General features: G+C 49.3%; 1 protein-coding gene across 2 annotated transcripts; it reads right to left on the reverse strand.

The window, feature by feature from the left end:
- Positions 1–6,650: 6,650 nt before the first annotated feature.
- ZBTB12 (zinc finger and BTB domain containing 12) lies at positions 6,651–16,024 on the reverse strand. 2 transcript variants are annotated; one of them, XM_048489336.1, is made up of 3 exons: positions 15,824–16,024; positions 13,714–14,322; positions 6,651–9,713 (listed from the first exon to the last, which is right to left on the reverse strand). In XM_048489336.1, exons 2-3 carry the CDS (start codon positions 14,208–14,210, stop codon positions 8,657–8,659), a joined length of 1,554 nt encoding a protein of 517 aa, XP_048345293.1. In that variant the 5' UTR covers positions 14,211–14,322; positions 15,824–16,024; the 3' UTR covers positions 6,651–8,656. The 2 variants fall into 2 exon arrangements, with proteins under 2 accessions (XP_048345293.1, XP_048345294.1); XM_048489337.1 differs by lacking the exon at positions 15,824–16,024 and adding an exon at positions 15,471–15,682.
- Between the last annotated feature and the right edge of the window lie 5,008 nt (positions 16,025–21,032).

Consider the following 21,032-nt stretch of genomic DNA (forward strand, 5'->3'; position numbering starts at 1 on the left):
CAGAAAGAGATTTAAATGGAAGCAGATTGCCAGGATCTCTTCTTGTAAGTGGCTGCACTGATTTCCAACAAAGACAATAATAATGATATTTGTTTGGTATGACTGTATGGTAGCTTGCCTTTCAAATAAAACACCTGCTCTCTTCATCTGTTAATATGTGCCCCTGTCCCGCAGCCTTTCCACCTGATCCAAGGTAAAAATAAAAAAGTCTTAGCCAGCGCGCAGGATACTTAAAATAGCAACTAAATGTGAATTTTTTAAAAAAAGTTGTTTAGATTCTGTCTGAAATGAAACAGGTACTTGAATAATATGCTTCAAGAGGACATGCCAAAGAAAAAGGCATTTTGGTTGTAAGCCACCTCACCTCAAAAAGTAGAGGACCTGAGTTCAAGACAGGAATCATAGAATCACAGAATCATACAGTTGGAAGAGACCACAAGGGCCATTAAGTCCAACCCCTGCCATGCAGGAACACACAATCAAAGCACTTCTGACATATGATAATCCAGGGGTGTCAAACTCGCAGCCCTCCAGATGTTCATGAACTACCATTCCCACCAGTCCCTCCCAACGTGAGCATTGGCTATGCTGGCGAGGGCTGATGGGAATTGTAGTTCATGAACATCTGGAGGGCCGCGAGTTTGACACCTGTGATCCAGGCTGTTGAAAGACCCCCAAAGGAGACTCCAACACTCTCTGGGGCAGTGAATCCAACTGTCAAACAACCCTGATAATCAGAACGTTCTTCCTAATGTTTAGGTGGAATCTCGTCTCCTGCACCTTGAATCCAATACTCCCGTGTCCTAATCCCCCAGGCAGAAAACAAGCTTGCTCCCTCTTCGACATGACATCCCTTCAGATATTTCAACATAGCTATCATGTCCCCCCTTAGCCTTCGCTTCCCCAGATTCCGCTCTCCAGCATGAGCAAATTAGAAGGGGAGTAAGCACTCTTTCTGAGCCCTCCTAGACTGGGCCATCAAAAGTCAGAGCCAGCTCTTTGCATAAAGCTTGGTACTGAGAGTCTTTTAAGCGAATACGTGATCAAATCTGCTATTGAAACCTTAGTCTTCGGGCACCTTGGGTTGTGTTTGCAATGAACTGTTTCCAAGAACTGGGCAGATGAAATTCTTCTACTAGATCTTCTACTTAATTCACAGCCAGGAAAAAAAAAGTTTAGCGTTTAGGAAACGACGGAAGGACGAGATGAAGAGAGTTTGAAAGCAGACTCGAGGCGACCCAACTTTAGGGTACTTGTTAGTGCTTGTGAGGTTCAGCAATCCAGAATCCTGGGGGTTTTCCTTTCCCCAGAAGTCTTTCCTTCATTCTTTGCCATCCTTATCCTATTGCAAAGATCTCCTGAACTAGACAAATACTGGCTGTCCAGTATTCGTGCAACCTGGGAGCGACGGGCAGCCTCGCGCCCTCCGTCCCCACTCCATCGTTTCCAACTGCAAGCCCCAACCTCGCCTTCCCGCCTCCTGGGATCACTTCGTCACTAGAGCAGTTGTCCTCCATCCTTGCTCTTCTCCTCCCTCCCCCGACCATGCTGTCTCCAGCATTACAATCAAATCTCCCTTTTTTTTTTGCATTTCCAGGTCTTCCTGCAAGAAGCCCCTCCCAGTTTGCAATGGGGAGTCCGAGCAGGACAATGAGGGATGAGAACCGGCGAAAAAGTGGGGAGAAGGAAAAAGCCGGCCGAGCTCGGGTGCTGCTGCTGCTTCTGCATAGCCTCCACCCCATCTCCGAGCTCCCCCCACCCACCACCGCGCCCCGAACCTGCGTGGCTCCCGCGCCTGCAGCCTCCATGGCCTCGCGCCGCCAGCAGCAGCAGCAGCAGCAGCAGCGCCGGCCCCGCACTGACGTCACCTCCACGGGGCGAATGAAGGGGCGGGAGAGGAAGCCCTTAAAGGGACGGCCGCGGCGACTGATGTGCTCTAAGCAGACAAAGAGCGCGCGACGCGCCGTGGTGCGCGGACGCTGCTGGGGGGGACAGGCACCGGCGGGGAGCCTGGGAGGAGAGGCAGGGTTATTCCCGTGGATTGGTGTAGAGTCTAGGAACGGGCAGAATTATTTCCGTGCATTGTCCTGGAAGATGGGACCTGAGCATGCACAGAGGATTCTTCATTCGTGGGTTGCTTCTATAGGAAACGCATTAATGCCCTCTGGGTAGGCAGGTGGCGCTGCAGAAAGGAAGGGGAAGTTTTGCATTTGTTTATTTTTTTCAAAGGCCGCTCGGTGAAGAGTTTTGGAGAACTTCAAAAGTTGCATTGTCGAATGCTTTCACGGCCGGGATCAACTGGCTGTTGTGTGTTTTCCCGAGTTGTGTGGTCATGGGCTAGCGTTTGTTTTTTCCCCCCGCTGCAAACGTTTTGCCTGCATCTACAACTGGCATCTTCGGAGGCACATCCCGAGAAGATGTGGTTCTTTCCAGAGAAACGCGTCTCGCCGTCGCTTACCTCTGCAGATGCCAGTCGTCAATGCAGGGGTAACGTTAGCAGCAGCACCGACCCATGACCACACAGCCCGGAAAACTCACAGCAGCCGACTTTGTTATTTTGGCATGGCTTGGTGCAAGGTAATACCTGGAATTCGGATTTGCATTCTGTCCTATGCTATGTTAGATAGCCAGTGTGGTGCTCAGTGTCAGACTAGGATCCAAGAGACCCAGTTTTTAATCTCCTCCTCACCATCTCTGGGTTGTGCATTTCTTAAAGAGAGTTGAAGGCTCAGCCTGGGGAAGGCAGGATAAAAGAATCCACCGTCTGAAACTGCCCTTTTCTCCAGGGAAACTAGTCTGGAGATCACTTGGGATTCCAGGACTCTAGGGACTGGCAACCCCCGGATGATATTTGGCCACTCGCTAATCTACCCAGCAGGGCTGTTGTGAGGATAAAATTAAAGACAGGAGACTATTATGAGCCATTTCAGGTTCTCATTGGAGAGGAAAGTAGATGAAGTAATTTTTGTAATAGATATAACCAGATATAGAAGAAGAAGAAGAAGAAGAGTTTGGGTTTATATCCCCCCTTTCTCTCCTGTAGGAGACTCAAAGGGGCTTACAATCTCCTTGCCCTTCCCCCCTCACAACAAACACCCTGCGAGATAAGTGGGACTGAGTGAGCTCCGAAGAGCTGTGACTAGCCCAAGGTCACCCAGCTGGCGTGTGTGGGAGTGCACAGGCTATTCTGAATTCCCCAGATAAGCCTCTACAGCTCAAGCGGCAGAGCGGGGAATCAAACCCTGTTCCTCCAGATTAGAATGCACCTGCTCTTAACCACTGCACCACTGCTGCTCCTTAGTGTAAAGAAAGCAGGAAGTCACTGTTTGGCGCTCCTTTCCCCACTGTTGTTTCACAGCCACGTGTGTTTCTCGGCTTCGTGACCATTTGTAATTTGCTGTCAGCATTCAAAGGGCTTCGCCCATTTTTTGTTGCATTCCTTAACTGCAGTTTAAGACAAGCCAATCCATGGGCTGTAGACAGAGAGCTTCGGCTGGGAACGGCCTGCTTAAAGCCAATACCTCAACCATAAAGCTGAAAATATGCTCTGCATTCATTCCTGCTGCAAATGCAGAGTTGTACATATTGGCAGCGGCTCCGTTTGAGTTCAGTAACCCCTTAGAGACCAACATATTTGTAGAGTAAGTGCCTGTGAGAGAGTTAGGCTCCTGTTCTGAAAATCTCATTGGTCTGGAAGGTGCTCCTGAACTCAAATGTAGCTATTCTACGGCAGACCAACATGGCGACCCTCTGAATTGCCAACGGAGTTCCCACGCAGCAGTTTCCAACCTGTTCTCCATCACCAGCTTCCCCACCCACCGCCAGAAGCCCTTTTAAAAAAAAATCTGTAATTGCCACTACATTGCATGGATTTTCTTTCTTAACCTGAGCGGCCCAATTTTTTCGGATTTTGGGAGCTCAGCAGGGTCAGTTTGGGTTAGAATTCAGATGGGGGATTGCCAAGGAAGTCCAGGCAAGCAAGAGCAAACTACCTCTGAATGTCTCTTGCCTTGAAAACCCAGGGTTGCAATGAATGGGCTGCAACTTGATGGCAAAAAATGCTGTGGTGTTTTACTGCTACAGCCGTTACCGATGCTCCCACACACCACCCCCACCTGTCAAAAAGCCCTCTGGAGGCAAAGGAACAGAAATTGAGCACATGGGCTGGTAGCAGGAAAATCACACTGATACATACCTTCCCCACCAGACAACGGAGCTGTGTAGCTTCGGAAAAGATTACAGTAAACCAGGTTTGAAAAGAATGTACTGAGCACAGGGGAAACCCACAAACTGGACACTGTGGAAACTGCCCCAAATAGTTCTCCATCCGGGAGGCACGGTGGAGACAAATATTGGTGAGGAACAGTGGTGGGATCCAAAAATTTTAGTAACAGGTTCCCATGGTGGTGGGATTCAAACTGTGGTGTAGCGCCAATAGGGCTGGGTGGGGCACGACGGGGGCGTGGCCGGGCATTCCTGGGCGGGACTGTGGCAAGGACGCAGCCGGTCCTTGGGCGGGAAACGAATGCACGCAGGCACAGGCTGCCACGCACGCTGGTGCACCTCCTGCTAGACTGCTTCCAGTTCTGCACGCTACTGCTGAGAGGAGGGGCATAACTAAGGCCAAAATCACGTGGCAAAATCACCAATTAGTAACCCCCTCTCGGCACACACAAATAATTAGTAACCTACTCTCGGGAACCTGTGAGAACCTGCTGGATCCCACCTCTGGTGAGGAAGTGACCTTAGTCTGTTCTTCGCAGGGGCAAGATTTGAACCATGGGAGCCAGCTAGTTCACTCTCTTAGCTGCTACACGACGTCAGCTGGTATTAATTTGCTTATTCTTTATTTCTTAGTTGCCTCTCCAGGGAGGCTACAGCTATCAGCTGTGATTTCTGTCTCTAATGCAGACCTCAGGATCATGGAGGTAAGCAGATTAGATTCAGGATTTAACCAAACAAAGCATTCCCCCTGTGCAATATGTAAATTACCTTGTGGAAGTCACCAGTTCAAGTCAGGTAAAAGGTTGGGAAATTCCTAATTTGGGGGTGGAGTTTAGGAGAGGGGTTTGGGAAGGTGAGGGACACCAGTGAGGTAGAGTGCCATATAGTCCAAATCAGCCATTTTTGTCCAGGGCAACTGATCTGAGATCTGGAAACCCTTTGTAATTCGGGTCCCACCTGGAGGTTAGCAACCCTGCCACCCAGGATAGAACCACTGCAACGTCGTCGTTAGAATACTGGACTAGGGCTGAGGAGATCTGGATTCGGAATCTCACAATAAGTCACTGAATGGCCTCGGGCTGGCCGCTCTTAGCCTAACCATCTCGAAGGCTGCTGGTGTGAAAATAAAATGAGGGGAGGGTGACCATGAGGGGCAATAGGCCTCTGAATCCCAGTCGGCAACATCAGGGGAAGGCCTCGGCCTTCTATGCCCGTTGCCAGATGAATTGGTTGGATGTGTGAAACAGGATGTCAGACAAGGTGAACCACTGGTCTGACCCCCACAGGGCTTTTAAAAAAAATTTCTTTGTTTTCCCTGAGCTCCTTGGAGGAAGGGTGGAAAAGAAAAGAAAAATAAATTGCCTTATAAATGGATTAAGACACATTTTCAAGGAACTTTCAAGTTCAAAGCGGTCTTAGATGCCAGGAGCTAAACAGCTGCTGGTTCACAGTGCTGGACTTGATAGATCTTGGATCAAGGCAACAGAAAGGAACATTTTGTAAAAGCTTTAGGTAAATTCCGGACCTACCAGCTCCTATTAACCATTCTAGCAACCAACTGCCAGTTAACTGCCATATATCAGTGATGGCGAACCTTTTCGAGACTGAGTGCCCAAATGGCAACCCAAGACCCACTTATTTATCGCAAAGTGCCATCATGGCAATTTAACCTGAACACTGAGGTTTTAGTTTAGAAAAAACGGTTGGCTCAGTCGTGCGTTACTCGGGAGTAAGCTTGGTGGTAGTCAGTGGCTTTGCTTTGAAGCAACCGTGCAACTCTTCCAACAGGTGAATCACGACCCTAGGAGGGTTTACTCAGAAGCAAGCCCCATTGCCAGCAACCGAGCTTACTCCCAGGTAAAGGATCATGCTTTAGTTCTTCGCATGAAAATCAGGAGGGTTTAACAGCTCTTAACAGGGTGACCTACACTGCTTCCCCAAAACTAGGTCTTCGGTTTAATGCTAATAATCAAGCCCAGCGGCCCAGGCCAGCCTAGATGTGTGTGTGGGAGTGGGGGCGACTCTGTTTGCACGTGCCCAAAGAGAGGGCTCTGAGTGCCACCTCTGGCACCCGTGCCATAGGTTCGCCACCACTGCCATATATAAAGTTCCAAATATTCCTTTGAGAACCACAGACGGCCTTTGACTTCCTGTCTCCATTGCGCGTGCCCTGGTACTTCTCATTGGCCTAGATAATCCCATTTTCTCAAGGCCAAACATTCTTGTGAACCTTCTCCTAACTCCCTTCTGTGAATCTGCCTTACACCCTCCTCAATTCCCAGCATCTCCAATAGCCGATGAGGCAAAAGACCCTGGAGAGCCACTGCCGATCTGAGGAGAAAGTACTGACTAGTGGTCACAACCTTGTGCCAATCGTCTGATTCGACTTGACCTTCAGTCCAACACATAACTGCCAAAACACCGTCTTTTTAAAATGTTTTTTTTATTTTTTTATAGAAAAACATTTGAATTTTTAAAAAAAGCTAGTTAGGGTCCAGGGGATCAGAACCAATACTGTTTTTCAAGGAGAAAATAAATCCTGTTGTCCTAATGCCACCAGGGAGTGGTTCCAGGGTTGTGGCAATTCCATGCCCAAAATGGAGATTTGGGTACTGAGTGTGAAATTCAGCAGCCCGAGAATCTCAGCTTTCACTCTGAAAAGCAAGGCTCTAGCCCCCAAGGCAGTGAAGAATCCGGCTCAAGAGGCCTTGTAAACATGGTAAATGCAAAAGGGTAGCCACGTTAGTCTGTTAAACCACAATAAAAACAGAAGTGCCGGGGCACCTTAAAGACTAACATTTATTTTGTGAGTCGGAACTCATTTCCCTATATCCGAGGAAGTAAGTTGTAACTGTCGAAAGCTTTCACGGCCGGATTCAACAGGTTGTGGTGGGTTTTCTGGGCTGTGTGGCCGTGGTCTGGTTCCTAATATTTTGCCTGCATCCTCAGAGGTGTATCACAGAGAGAAGTCTGTTACACACTGTGTGTAGTCACAGTGTGTAACCAGACACAGTGTGTAACAGACTTATCTCTGTGATACACCTCAAAACAACCGATGGGGGTTGACTTGGGGGAAATTTCCTCACACACGCACGCACACACACACACCCCACAGTTGTTTCTGAGCTCCCACAAATATCTTCTACATTTTCAAATGCGTCTTCACAGCCATGAGAACTAGCAACTTCCTTTTTCAAAGCCCCAAAAGTTGAGATTCCACAATTGCCCACTGCAATTACAGGTCTGCAGAATACACGTAGCCGGAACGGTTCACCTTCATGCGCTTCTCGGTTTCCCCCGGATTACCAGGTTCTCTAGCCCTGTTCATACGTTACAGTGAACCCATGTACATCCTGCCTATATATGCGTACATCAGTTTGTAAGAAAGAGCCCGTGAACGTTCACTTTACAAACGTGACCAGTACCTGGACAAACGCTACAGTTTTAACCACGTGTTCAGCTGTACGTGCAGTGAATGTAACACGAGAACTACTCAACACGGGTATAAAGAAAAACCAGTATATGCTGTAGGTGGATTGTACGTGCGTTCACTGTAACTCGCAAGCAGGGCTTGTGTATTTGAATAAAATTATACCCTGCCGACCCAGACGACTAGGCTTCTGTAGGTAAGCTACAAAGTAGATTCTCTCCACTCAACGGTTTCACGGTTTGAATCTCAGGGTGAGGTCACATTCAGATAGCTTCCTGCTTTCTTTACACTCCTACAAGTACCCGGAGGCTTCTGACCATTGGTAGGGGCGGGGGTTTCCTTATAGGCTCCTGGGTGAAATCAGCCCCCACCGCTGAACAAATTACAAAACAGCAGGAGATAGGGTCAGAAGGGACAGATCTGCTGTCACTTCTATCAAATCAGGGTCAGGTCAGCCTCCCTGCTGATGCTGTAATGATTCAACGGCCATTTTGGTGCTTTTGGGGTGCCAAGACTGAGGTCACAGCTATGCCCTTTTAACAGAGGAGGTATTTAGAGAGTCATGGCTCTCACCCAAAAAAAACAGCCCAAAGACTATGATCCTACGCCTACTTGGCTGTAAAAAGAGGTAGTGGTTTCTGGTGATGGGGCATAACGGGCAGAGGTCTGGGAAAGGCAAAGGAAGAGAACAGACCCAAATGATCTCGGATCCCTCAGCCCCGCTGGTCTGACTGGACTAGATCCCCCCTCACCTCTTGGTTTCCTGTCCGACCTACACATTTCTAATCCACTAGTCTTGCCCCCCGTCCAAAGAATCCAGGCGCCCCACATCCCTCTAGTACACTAGTTGCTAATATCCCATCCCTCAAAACTCGAGGAGCTTCTGGCTCACCACCCCCACATCCTAACCCCTACACCCCACTTCCCTCCCTCAGAGCTCAGGAGTAGCCTCCTATTCGACTTCCCACAGCCTTCCTCCTCCTCCTTCAGCGTATGAGGACGTTAATCTGGGCCATGCCAGCTTCCATGACGTTCTCCGCCCGTGAAGATGCTTGCCGTGCTTGTTCGCTGAGGTGGCCACGCCTGGATGCGGCGGGCAATGCTTGTGCGCACAAGCCGGACCATCGTAGTGCAGGAGCAGACTGTGGCCTGCCTCGCCAGCTGCTGGAGGTTCATGCATGAGTGCGCGTGAAGGGTGGACTTCTGGGTGAAGCACTTCCCGCAGATGGTGCAGGAGTGCGACTTGACGCCGCGGTGGACGTTCATGTGCCGGTTGAGGTTGCTGCTGTGGTTGAACTGCTTGCCGCAGCGGGGGCACATGAAGATGAAGTGGTGGGCGCGCATGTGGAAGACCAGCTTCTCCACCCCTTGGAAGACCTCGTCGCACTTGGTGCAGCAGATGATCCGCGAGGCGCCGTTGCTCCCCCAGGCCGCCCCCGAGCCGTCGCTGCCTCTCCCCGTTGCGGGGAAGGTGGAGAAGGGGCGCCCGCTCAGTCCTGCTAAGACCAGCCCCACCCCGCCACCGCTGCTCTGGCACTCGGACGCAACGGCCGCCGCTTCGTTGGTCTCTTCCAAGTAGCCTCCGCTGGGGATGATCAGCAGGCCCGAGCCTTCCGCATCCTCATAAAGGCTGTAACAGGCCTTGACGACGCCCTGCTGAGGTTTCTCTGTTGTCGGTTCCGGAGGGGACCCCACGGCTTCCGCCACCGTGGAGTTGACTTGGGATTCTTCTTGATCTCCCGAAGCATCTTTGTTCCACCCGGGTGGAGGGGAATCCTTGCCCCAAGCCTGTTGCGGAGAGGACTCCTTGTTCCAGCTTTGCTGAGGAGACGCCTCTTTGTTCCAAGTTGCACCCGCCTGCTGCTGCTGTTGCTGCTGCTGCTGCTTCTTCTTCTGCCGTTGAGCCACCTCCATGGCTGACTCGATCTTCACAATGCAGATATCGGAGACAGCATCGTCGTCCCCGTAATCTTCGTCCTGGTCGTCGTCGTCATCCTCTGCCTTCATCTCCAGGTGTTCCTCCAGGGGAAACTCCAGCTTGATGGGCCGTAGCATAGGCCTGTCAGCCGGAAAAAGAAAACAAACCATCAGTGACATAACAATGAGTACTGACTGAGGGATGGGACTCTGAGCAATGGTCTAGAATCGAAGGAAGTAGAACCTCTGGAGAACATGGCACCTTGATCGGTCTGAGTTACTGAAAGGGGTGAATATCTGGCTAAAGAGGAGGAGGAGGAGGAGTTTGGATTTATATCCCCCCTTTCTCTCCTGCAGGAAACTCAAAGGGGCTTACAATCTCCTTTCCCTTCCCCCCTCACAACAAACACCCTGTGAGGTAGGTGTGGCTGAGAGAGCTCCGAGAAGCTGTGACTAGCCCAAGGTCACCCAGCTGGCGTGTGTGGGAGTGTACAGGCTAATCTGAATTCCCCAGATAAGCCTCCACAGCTCAGGCGGCAGAGCTGGGAATCCAACCCGGTTCCTCCAGATTAGATACACGAGCTCTTAACCTCCTACGCCACTGCTGCTCCTGTTTTAGGAGATTGATTGGAGTCTGGTTCCTTGACACTTTGGAACATACCATATTGGACAGCAGGCAGTGCAGTGATTGCTATATTTGTCCACGATCTGCGAGTAGGGTTGCCGGTGGGGGAAGAAATGGTGCCAAAATTGGGAGGGGGGGGGGGGGCAGCGGCATCCTGACATGCTGATGTCATTTACTGTGTGCCCAGAAGTTATGTCAGTGCATTACTCAGAGATGCTGGGATTGCTCCAATATCTGGGCAAAACTCTATGGTTTAATCACAGGGTGATGCACTGATGTCACTTCTGGAGCACAGAGGAAGTTATATCAGCAGACGGCCAGCAATATCAGCATGTTCTGGAGAGGGCCACCATCACCTGTTAAGTCTGCCCTAGGTGGCTGCCAATTCCTCACTCTGCCGTGGAAGCTCCTGCTAAGAGTGGATCCTCCTTGGACTGATCACTCCAGAGCTTCCTGTGGAAAGAGAAGTGATACCAAGTATGGAAACAGCCAGTGCTACAGCCCTCGCCCCACTCTCGGCCACAAGGTTGTCTTGATAATGAGATGAGGAAAGGGAAACGAGCCATCGTATCCACGGCTTTGTGGAAGAGAGGGTTTTAAATGCCCTATGTAGATGAGAATGACCAAACTCTAGTAGAGGGCCCACTGAGAAGAAGACCTATAAACCCCAAATAAGCTTAAGAACATAAGAACAAGCCAGCTGGATCAGACCAGAGTCCATCTAGTCCAGCTCTCTGCTACTCGCAGTGGCCCACCAAGTGCCTTTGGGAGCTCACGTGCAGGAGGTGAAAGCAATGGCCTTCTGCGGCTGTTGTTCCCGAGCACCTGGTCTGCTAAGGCATTTGCAATCTCAGATCAAAGAGGATCAAGATTGGTAGCCATAAATCGACTTCTCCTCCATAAATCTGTCCAAGCCCCTTTTAAAGCTATCCAGGTTAGTGGCCATCACCACCTCCTGTGGCAGCATATTCCAAACACCAATCACACGTTGCGTGAAGAAGTGTTTCCTTTTATTAGTCCTAATTCTTCCCCCCAGCATTTTCAATGAGTCTAGTTGTACCGTATGAACCAACAAGATTTTCTGCCTGTGGGTTTTTGGCAGTCACTTCCTTAGTCATGGGTACAAGAGGGGACCCAATTGAATCAGGACCACAGCTCACGGAAGGGTTTTAATCCTTCTTAAACACCACACCCATCCCCCCCAATAGAACCTTGAGCTTCCAGCAGGGAAAGGTACCTGGGTGCAGAATGGGATCAGCCTCTCTTCACTAATCGCCACCCTCTCCCTACCTGCTTTTTAAACAAGGTGAATGTCTTATTGTGAATCCCCAACAGGACACACGGCGTGCACATGAATAGACAACACTGAACTTAATGGACTAAAGGTCCAGGTGTATTTTGCCACAAGGACACAACTGGAAGCTGAAGTATGCTGTGGTAAACTTGCTTTTCCCCTACACTCAGGTGCTCGTGGAAGGGTAGTTGCTTATTAGCAGATTGTCAGTTTTTCATACGAAAGATCTTGCCTGCAGTTAAGGAATCTTAGGTAGCGAGTATTATGAAAGAGTCCCTTTGCTCCAAGATTTTGGAGAACCGCAGCTGGTAGGCCCAACATTGCTAGCTGGAGCAATGAACTAACGCAGTATGAAACACGATCGTATATATTCAATATATAGGTATGGAACACGTCTACAGTCGAGGGGGAATTGCTCAAAATCACCATTCACGTGACACAGTTTAGACTCTCCTTGGTCACATAAAGTTCAGATGAACTGATATTTAACTGGTTCTGGTGGGTTTTCCGGGTTGTGTGGCCGTGGCCCGGTAGATCTTGTCCCTAACGTTTCGCCTGCATCTGTGGCTGGCATCTTCAGAGGTGTATCACAGAGAGAAGTCTGTTTCAGATGCAGGCGAAACGTTAGGAACAAAATCCACCAGACCACGGCCACACAACCCGGAAAACCCGCCAGAACAAGTTGAATCCGGCCGTGAAAGCCTTCGACAATACACTGATATTTAACTGCTCATTTTTAATACAATTTATGAAACATTTTATGCATTGATGGTGCTACTCTGTGTATTGTAGAATTGGCCTTTGACCATAATGAAGAATTCAATTGAAACAGGGGATGCAACAGGTGATCCAGCTCAGCCACAGCAAAATGGTAACAACTATTCTCACAAGGGAGGCAACACTCTTCCAAGCTGCCACTCAGGGGTATCAACCACCCAGCAGGTCTCGAAGTTCTTCTGGAATTACAGCTGATACCCAAACTAGAGAGATCAGTACCCCCAGAGGAAATGGGAGCTCCAACGGGCAAACTTTATGGTATCCCTCTACAGCAGACCTGGGCATTATACGGCCCACGGGCCACATCCGGCCCACCGGATGACCCTGACTGGCCCCCCTGCCTTGCTGGGGAGTGAGGCGCCTTTGAAAGCCCCGCAGAAGCCGGTTGCCTTGGCTGCCGGCTTCTGCGGGGCTTTCAGAAGCACCAGTCGATGAAAAAAGTAGGTCAAGGGGCTTAAGTCTCCCCACTTGCTTGATTGTCACAGTGGACAACTATGCAGGTAGGTTAAGCCTGTGATTCTGTGTGCCAAATAGTGTTGTATGCAGAACTGTTGCCACTGATTCCAAGTTGATCTGTGCACCTGTCTGTCACTTATCAGCCCCTATGATGCAGAATTGAGTTCAGCCTTTTGGCCCGGCCCTCCACAATATTTTCTGTTCCTTATGCGGCCCCATGGAAAAAATAATTGCCCACCCCTGCTCTACAGGCAGACCTCCCTTCCTGGGCACCCACTCCCAGATCTCCAGGAATTTCACCAAGCTGCAGTTGGCAACTCTACACTGTCATTGCAGTTGTATTGGTGGATATCAAACATTGCAGAGACAATCAGGATGCCTTTGACAGAACTGAGTCTGTGAATGAAAGTGTAGAATTTAGGTGCCTGGTGTTAATTCAGTAAGACCCATGTGCCTTTGAATACATGGTCTATGTCTCCCCTCGCCACCAGGTGGCACTATTAGAAAAGCAGTTAACCATAGAGTTAATGGAATGTCATTAAGTCGCTTGCCTTGGTCCTCTGCAGTGACTAAGAATCACCTCTAGATGACCAAGGAGGGAAACTTTATAAAAAAATGGTTGCTTTTCTTTTAGTCACCTTGGCCAACAGATGTTAGGCTGACCAGACGTCCCACTTTTGGCGGGAAAGTCCCGCCTTGAAACAACTTGTCCCGTGGGTTTTTTCAAATGTCCCGGGTTTTGGAAGGCTGCCGCATTGTGACAGGGCGGGAAACGGGAGCGCCCCAGAAGGCAGTGCGCTCCTGCAACTGCGCGCGCATGCGTGCACGCGCGGGGGTGGCTGCCCACCCGCCTGTCCCGGTTTGCGAAGGTGACCATTTGGTCACCTTAACATATGTGTATGTGTGTTTCATTGAAAATACGCATGGGCTAGTCACTTTTGCAGGATTAAATGGAAAAGGATTAAAGGGAAAAGCAACTCTTCAGCAAACCTTTTGCGGGAGTATTCTTTTCGGCTGGAAGTGGAACAGTCCACCACACCAGGGGTCTGAGACCTTCGGTGGCTTCCAAACTTTGTGGCGTCTTCCTTGAGGCTGATTTTGGGCTCGATGAACTGGGACAAGGCATTTCGGCACTTCTCCACCACGTGCTCCATCTGCAGGTAGCTGGCGGCCGTCAGGTAGTTGACGATGTCCCTGACGGCAAACTCCAGGGCACCAGTGTAGCAGGATAGGAGGAGGTCGGCCACTATCTTGGTGCTGTGCATGAGGGAAACCTGGAGCTCGGAGGACGGGTTGAGAAGGAATTGATCCCTCAGGAACGGGGAACAGGCAGCCAGGATCACCTTGTGGCCCCGGAACTTAAGGCTGTCGGCCACAATGGTGACGTCACAGAAGCGCTCCTCAGAACGGAGCTGGTTCATGTTGCGCAGTGTGGCCGCCTCATGGCCGGGGAGCTGGAAGCGAAGGAGCTCCACGCCAGATGCCATTGGTTCTCTCACAGAGTGGGCGGAGCGGGTCTAACGGTAAGGGGTGAGGCAAAGATGAAGGCAGGAAGTTGCAAGGAGGAAGTCCCGGTGGGCAGCCTGAAGGACAGAAATACTGGAAACAGAGAAACAGGAGGAGGGTTTGAGTTTTGTTATTGCAGGCAACCTATCCGAAGCAGCGGCTCAGCTGATAAATGTAGAACTATTAACAACAAGAGCTAACTTATCCCACACACAGTCTGCATAATATCACTCTCCTTTCTGGATTTTCCCGTTGAGATTGGGATTGTACGCAACCACTTTCTGAAACTTGTGTCTAATTTCCCAACATATTTCTGGGGCCAGCATTCTCCCTTGTTTTTATTTCAATATTTTACCCCACTTTTCTCCTACCCAGAGTGGTTTGCCCCATTGTTCTCTCTTCCTTACGTTGCTCTCTCTTCTCTTCTGCATCAGATAGACTGAGGGCTTAATTCTCTAGAAGGCAATTTCACCCATAACCTCAGCTTGGTCGCTTTTTCAATATGCATGCATATCTGGATCCTGCTGCCGTTGTGCTTTGTCCGGTTTCACTGGAAGATGGATGTGCATTTTATCTTGCATTCAAATACGTTACTGAGAACAATGCAACCAGCCTTTACATTCAGACATCCACTGGATTTACACCCACACTTCCTGATCCCACAACTTGAAAATGCAGGGACTATTCAGTTGTGCGCATCTCCTTGGATAGATTGGAGCATTGCTAACATACATATTAACCTGACATTTTTCCTGCACTGAAAACTCTTTCACCCATTAAAAAAAGGGTGACAACTATCATTCTTGCACTTCCTTGACTACTTATTTTTATATTTCTGTCCCATATATTTCTGTCCCTGTGCATATAAAACAAAATGTGCCTAGCCAAGTGCTGAAAGCAGCAATCAGCCACGGCTCCCTGGTACATGAGCACGCTGTGAAAACCGTCCATGTGCAAACATCACAGGTGGTTGTCGCCACCCAAATTGAAACGCTTATTTCCTGCAAGCAAATTACCTGCGGAGAAAATCTGCAAGCAACTAGGCTCAATCAACCATGCAAAGTTTGTTAGGTGTGAGAACCTCCCACTTATGAATCTCCACAACATGCAGGAGGAAGCAGCCTTCCTGAGGCACAGACGTGCCAACATCACACAGGATGATTTACGAGCTTCCCACACACACGCTTTCAGAGTGGAAAAGCATCCAGCATGCGAACAGCCTGCATCCTTTGCTCATGCACCTCAGATGTGTGGGCAGCCATCCTCAGCACCTAACCATGTCCCGTTTCTCCAGTTTGGACACTCCAAGTTGTCCATGTGCGACAGGAATGGCTGCACATTCTTATCCTGTTCTTTTTCTTCTTCTTTTTGCACGCTTTCTCTGCACAAGCACAACACATGCTCACCCTCGCTCCCCTGCATTGCAACCAACTCTTTGCAACGCATTGCTCCAGTGCAGCTCCCTTTACCCCATTGCAAAATGCCCCCTTCTACCCACAGACAATGTGCCCCCCACCCTCCGCCCCCTCCTCTCTGCCCTGCTCACCCCCTCGCCCCATTTCCCAGCCTCCCCTCCACGCCCCCCCCCCCTCACCTTGCAGGCTGGGGCCCCTCTCTCAGAGAAGAGGGAGGGTGGCCCCAAATGGCCACAGCGAAAGAAAGGGCTTAAAGGGGGCCCCCTTAAAGGGCCAGGCATCTAGCAAAGGGGGAGTAATATTTGTCAGCCACACAGAAAAAGTAGAGAAAGGTCAATGAAAGAAGGGAGGAGGAGGACAACTTCATTGCATTCTGGGATGGAGTTCCCCATCCACTGGGGTTCCTTTAACGGCACTCTTCCTCCCCTTTAAGGCCATGGACGTCATCACCAGGCGTCGAGGAAGTTGATAGGAGGGGAGAATTTTTTCCCAGCCTCCCCCAAATCACCTTGGCAACTCGGCCCGCCCCCCTCACGGACTCATAGGTTTCAATTCTAGGGGGTATTTTTCCCATTATATAGCCGGGGAAAGTGGGCAAAAATCTGGGTTCAGGCATGCATAATAATTTTGGCCATGAGTTTTTGGCATTCCCAATAGATTTCCTGCTTCCTTTCAAGCAAAGCTCCCCCAATCCTTGCAAAAAGGCACACTTCTGTCTGCGATTTAAAATGTAAGCACCTGAAGCTGAGCTAGGAGAAAGGGACTGACTGTGCAATTCCTGACAGGTGTGATGTTTGCATGGCATGCAGGAATTTAGCACATTTTCAACTTAACTCCTCGCCCTCCAAATAAGATTGGCTTTGCCTGTTCAATTTCAGCTGTCATGCACTGAAGAAGAAGAAGAGTTTGGATTTATACCCCACTTATCTCTCCTATGAGGAGACTCGAGGTGTGGAATGTTGTGGGTTTTCTGGGTTGTATGGCCGTGTCCCAGTAGCCTTTTCTCCTGACGTTTCGCTTGCATCTGTGGCTGGCATCTTCAGAGGATCTGATGGTTCCAATCTCTGTGTGTCTTGGAACAATTTCTCCCCGTAGAGATGTTTATTTATTTATTTATATTTTAGACTTTTATACCCCCCTATCCCCGAAGGGCTCCGGGTGGTGTACAACATATAATAAATACAATCATAAAACCGTCATAATTTAATTAAAATATATAAAAGCAGCGAAAGACTAACTATAATACTGATAATTATAAATGTAGGTGGCGCCCAGCTACCCATTATTAAATCCTTTCTCAAAGGGAGAATCAGCGAGTCCCATCAGATGGTATCAGGCCCAGATGTAAGAGATGTAAGACAATACATGTTCAATGTATTGTCGAAGGCTTTCATGGCCAAAATCACTAGGGTGGGTTTTTACCATTTTTATTCCATTAATCCATTATTTATTTATTCCATTATTACAATTTTGTATGCTATCGTACTTTGGTCATTATGGGAAAAGTTGAAGGCAACAAGAAAATAGGAAGATCAAACATGAATTGACTCTACAATAGAAGCGACAGCCCTCAGTCTGCAAGACCTGATCAAGGCAGTAGGACATTTTGAAGGTTATTAAGCAGGGGTCCCCAAACTTTTTAAACAGGGGGCCAGTTCACTGTCCCTCAGACTGTTGGAGGGCCGGACTAAAAAAAACTATGAACAAATTCCTATGCACAAATGATTGTAAAATGTTTGATTTCACCTTTCAGCCTTTCTGTCATGGTCTATTTTTAGAACAGTGACCAAAGTATGTCAAGTACAGGGTGGGCTCCAAATATTGTTGGGGAGGCTGTGGAATACCTTCCCCTGTAAAAAAAAAAACAAAGCAGTGGATTCAGTGTCCTGTTCGCTCAAGCAGTCGTGGGTGACTGTGTGTTTTGGGGAGCGCGACATCTGTTGCCCCAGCCTCGAGATAGAAAGCCTGCCCCGACTGGGGCTCAACAGTCACCTGTCCTCTCAAAAGCACATTTGTTCTCATTCCCCCACCCCGAGCCTCAGGGCCGTCCTGGGCATCCAGGGACAGGAAATCCACACCCGCTTTGCTTCCCTCCCCGCCGACTGAAGAGGAGTCGCCCTCTTCGCTCCCCCGATCCTTCGTGCTGGTGGTGGGGCGGGCGAGCCCCTTGCACCAGAGAGGCTGATTCCTCCTCTCCCTCGAGCCCCCACTGCACGTGAATGGAGCCATCGCCACCATGCCTGGCGGGCCGGATAAATGCCTTCAAGGGTCCACATTTGGCCCCCGGGCCGTAGTTTGGGGACCCCTGTTATTAAGTCATAGGGTTGCCATGAGTTGGAAACTGCTTGATAGCGCTTCCTTCACATGCTAAGTTACAAATGATGCATTTAATATTGATAAGGTTTGATAAGAAATTGCTGTATATGTATATATTCTCTCCAAAATTTTAGTATTTGTTGTTTTTACAAAAAATATATATTTTTTTCCCTCCATGGCTTCAGAATTTCCAGAAATTTTATATCTCTTATGAGGAGATTTTGGCAGGCAGCTTTGCAGAAAACATAATGCATCACGTTCTCTTTTAATCATCTCCGCTCTACGAAAATAGCTGTGTAGGATTACAAGGGACTTCTGTAACTATCAGGCATTAGCAAACTGTTTTCCAGTTTCGTGACTGTGCAGTATTCAAGACCTATTGTGGGTCCAGCAGGTGCCAGCCAATCTGCTATATTGCAGCAGCTGATCTGAATTGTTAACGTCAGAGGCGTTCCTCCCATTGCGCCCTTCTGGGGGGGGGGGGGGCGCAAGAACTGCAGGTTCGTTTGTGGGATTTTTTGTATTTTCAGTGTTTTTCCGTTTTTGGCCTGCAGAGGGTGCAGGTTTTAGGCTAGCAGCACCAAAATTTCAGGGATTTTTCAGGAAACTCTCCTGATAACATCACACAGGTTTGGTGAGGTTTGGTTTAGGGAGTCCAAAGTTATGGACTCCCAAAGGGAGTGCCCCCATCCCCCATTGTTTCCAATGGGAGCTAATAGGAGATGGGGCTACAAACTCAGGTTTTGCCCAGGGCTCCAGTTTGCCTAGGTACACCACTGGTTAACGTGTGTGTAATGGGAACAGATCAAAAGGCAGTATCTTCAAACACACACACACACACTCAGGTATATATTGCCACAGTCAGTATATCAGTAGTTATTTATGTCAAAAACAAGGTTGCCAGATCAGGTTAGGAAATACTTGGATATATTGGAGGTGGACATAGAAGAGAGTGCATTTTGAGGAGTGGAGGGACTTCAATAGGATATAATGCCACAGAGTCCCCCTTCCAAAGAGCAATTTTCTCCAGGTGAACTGATCTCTGTCACCTAGGGACAGAGCATGAGCTGTAACCTCAAGAGATCTCCAGCCACCACCTGGAGGTTGGCACCCCTGGGCAAAATGGAAAAGTTGCCAGGAGTTGGGCGTCTCTGGCCCTTTAAAATTTGTGCAGGGGAGGGGAGTAGCCTTGACTCCTGGCTTGGCAAATGTGCAACAATCCCAGTGGTTTACTGGAAACGAAAGCAGAGAGGTTATGTTTGTTTGTACAGGGCATGTTTTTCTCTCACAGTGGCACCCTGCAGAGATTGTGCTGGCAGGCTGATTATATAAGTGTAACAGCTACTGACCAAAGAAACCTGAAGATGTTATCAAGTATGGAACAGCTCCCTCCTCCACCCACCCCCCAGTAATCACACTAGCACTGGACAGCAATATTTTACTTCTCCTATAGCAACAGACTAGCTGTATCAAAGCTTGTTAGTCACGACAGCTAAACGGAACCTCCACAGTCCGAAGCACTGCACCCGGAAAGTACCAGACGAATGTCAAAGGAAGGCAGCAGCTGTTATGCCATCCATCAGCGCAACGTGACCAGGCTCATTTTCAGTCAGCATGCATGCTCAGTCTTTTACAAGGACTTCTGACAAGGTTTCAAGACCTTGACCTGGGATGTCTGCTTTTGTATCTTTGGGCATCCAACCTGATGAAGATTTCTAGAGAGCCTGCAAGCTTGCTGATTGCTTGACGTTATTTTGGTTGATCCTAATAAAAGGTATTACCGGTATACTGCTTTTGCTCTTGTCTTTTGATTTGCCTTGTGGTACATGATCTTTAATACCTCTTTGGTGCTGTGGTTGACAAGACACTCCAGTGTCCTTAGTGGCCCACTGATGAAACTTCTGGCCATAGCACATTCCCCTGTCCATGGAATGACCAATTGTTTGCAAGAGGACTTTGCTATTCCGCACAGTAAAATCCAGCTGCAAAGTGGATTGAAAATGCATTGTTTTGCAGGTATAGAAGGGGCTTGAGTTAACAATACTGACCTTTATGAACTTCCTGACTCAGTATAAAACAGCTTCCTGTGTGCATACGCTTGCTGTCATATGTGGCTGCCACCACGCCAATACTTTAAATAGCATCCGGAGATCCGTAGTAACAGTGAGAGATTTCCAGGTGTTACCTGAAGGTTGGCAACCTTACTTCAGGCACAAGCAGTGGTGGGATCCAAATATTTTAGTAACAGGTTCCCATGGTGGTGGGATTCAAACTGTGGCATAGCGCCAATGGGGCTGGGCGGGGCACGATGGGGGTGTGGCCAGGCATTCCGGGGATGGGGCATTCCTGGGCGGGGTTGTGGCAAGGACGCAGCCGCTGTGCCGGTCCTTGGGCGGGAAACGAATGCACGCAGGCGCAGGCTGCCACGCACGCTGGTGCACCTCCTGCTAGACTGCTTCAAGTCTTGCGCGCTACTGCTGAGAGGAGGGGTGTAACTAAGGCCAAAATCACGTGGCAAAATCACCCATTAGTAACCCCCTCTCGGCACACGCAAATAATTAGTCACCTACTCTCGGGAACCTGTGAGCACCTGCTGGATCCCACCTCTGGGCACAAGTTCAGGAGAGCTCCAACTGCAGGCTCCTCAGGGACAGCCTCAGGAACAGATGGGCTGCGAGGGTGTCGTGGCGTTCCCTGCTCGACCTCACCCTCATCCCCGCTGCCATGTTTCTGTCTCAAGCTTTTCCTCTCTGAGGCTTCTGAGTTGGAGCCCAGAGCCAGCTCAGTGCAGAGCCATGGCACGATCACATAAAAGCATTTCATAAATAGAGACGTTTTTGCCATTTTTTCCCCGGGACTTCTAGAGGATGTACAGATTACTCTGCAGCAGCCAGTGAGCTGCCGGTCATTGATGAGAGAGACCTCTGGTTTCAATGCACGGAACTGAACGGGCAACGGCTCGGCATAAAGACTATCCCTTTCATGAGATGTTTGGCAGAGAGTGGCAGCTTTTCAGCGCTCTTGCACAATCTCCCTTCCTCGTTTCTCTTTTGCCGCTTTGAAGGAGGACCC

Source organism: Sphaerodactylus townsendi, linkage group LG03, assembly GCF_021028975.2.
Source record: "Sphaerodactylus townsendi isolate TG3544 linkage group LG03, MPM_Stown_v2.3, whole genome shotgun sequence".
Classification (NCBI taxonomy): Eukaryota; Metazoa; Chordata; class Lepidosauria; order Squamata; family Sphaerodactylidae; genus Sphaerodactylus; species Sphaerodactylus townsendi.

What these genes read in the sequence shown, in the direction of transcription:
- ZBTB12 (XM_048489336.1), bottom strand. Translation starts at nt 14,210, where the DNA reads ATGGCATCTGGCGTGGAGCTCCTTCGCTTCCAGCTCCCCGGCCATGAG. An exon ending in AAAGAATACTCCCGCAAAAG is followed by an intron (nt 9,714 to 13,713) that starts GTTTGCTGAAGA and finishes TCCGGCTGACAG; the next exon opens with GCCTATGCTACGGCCCATCA.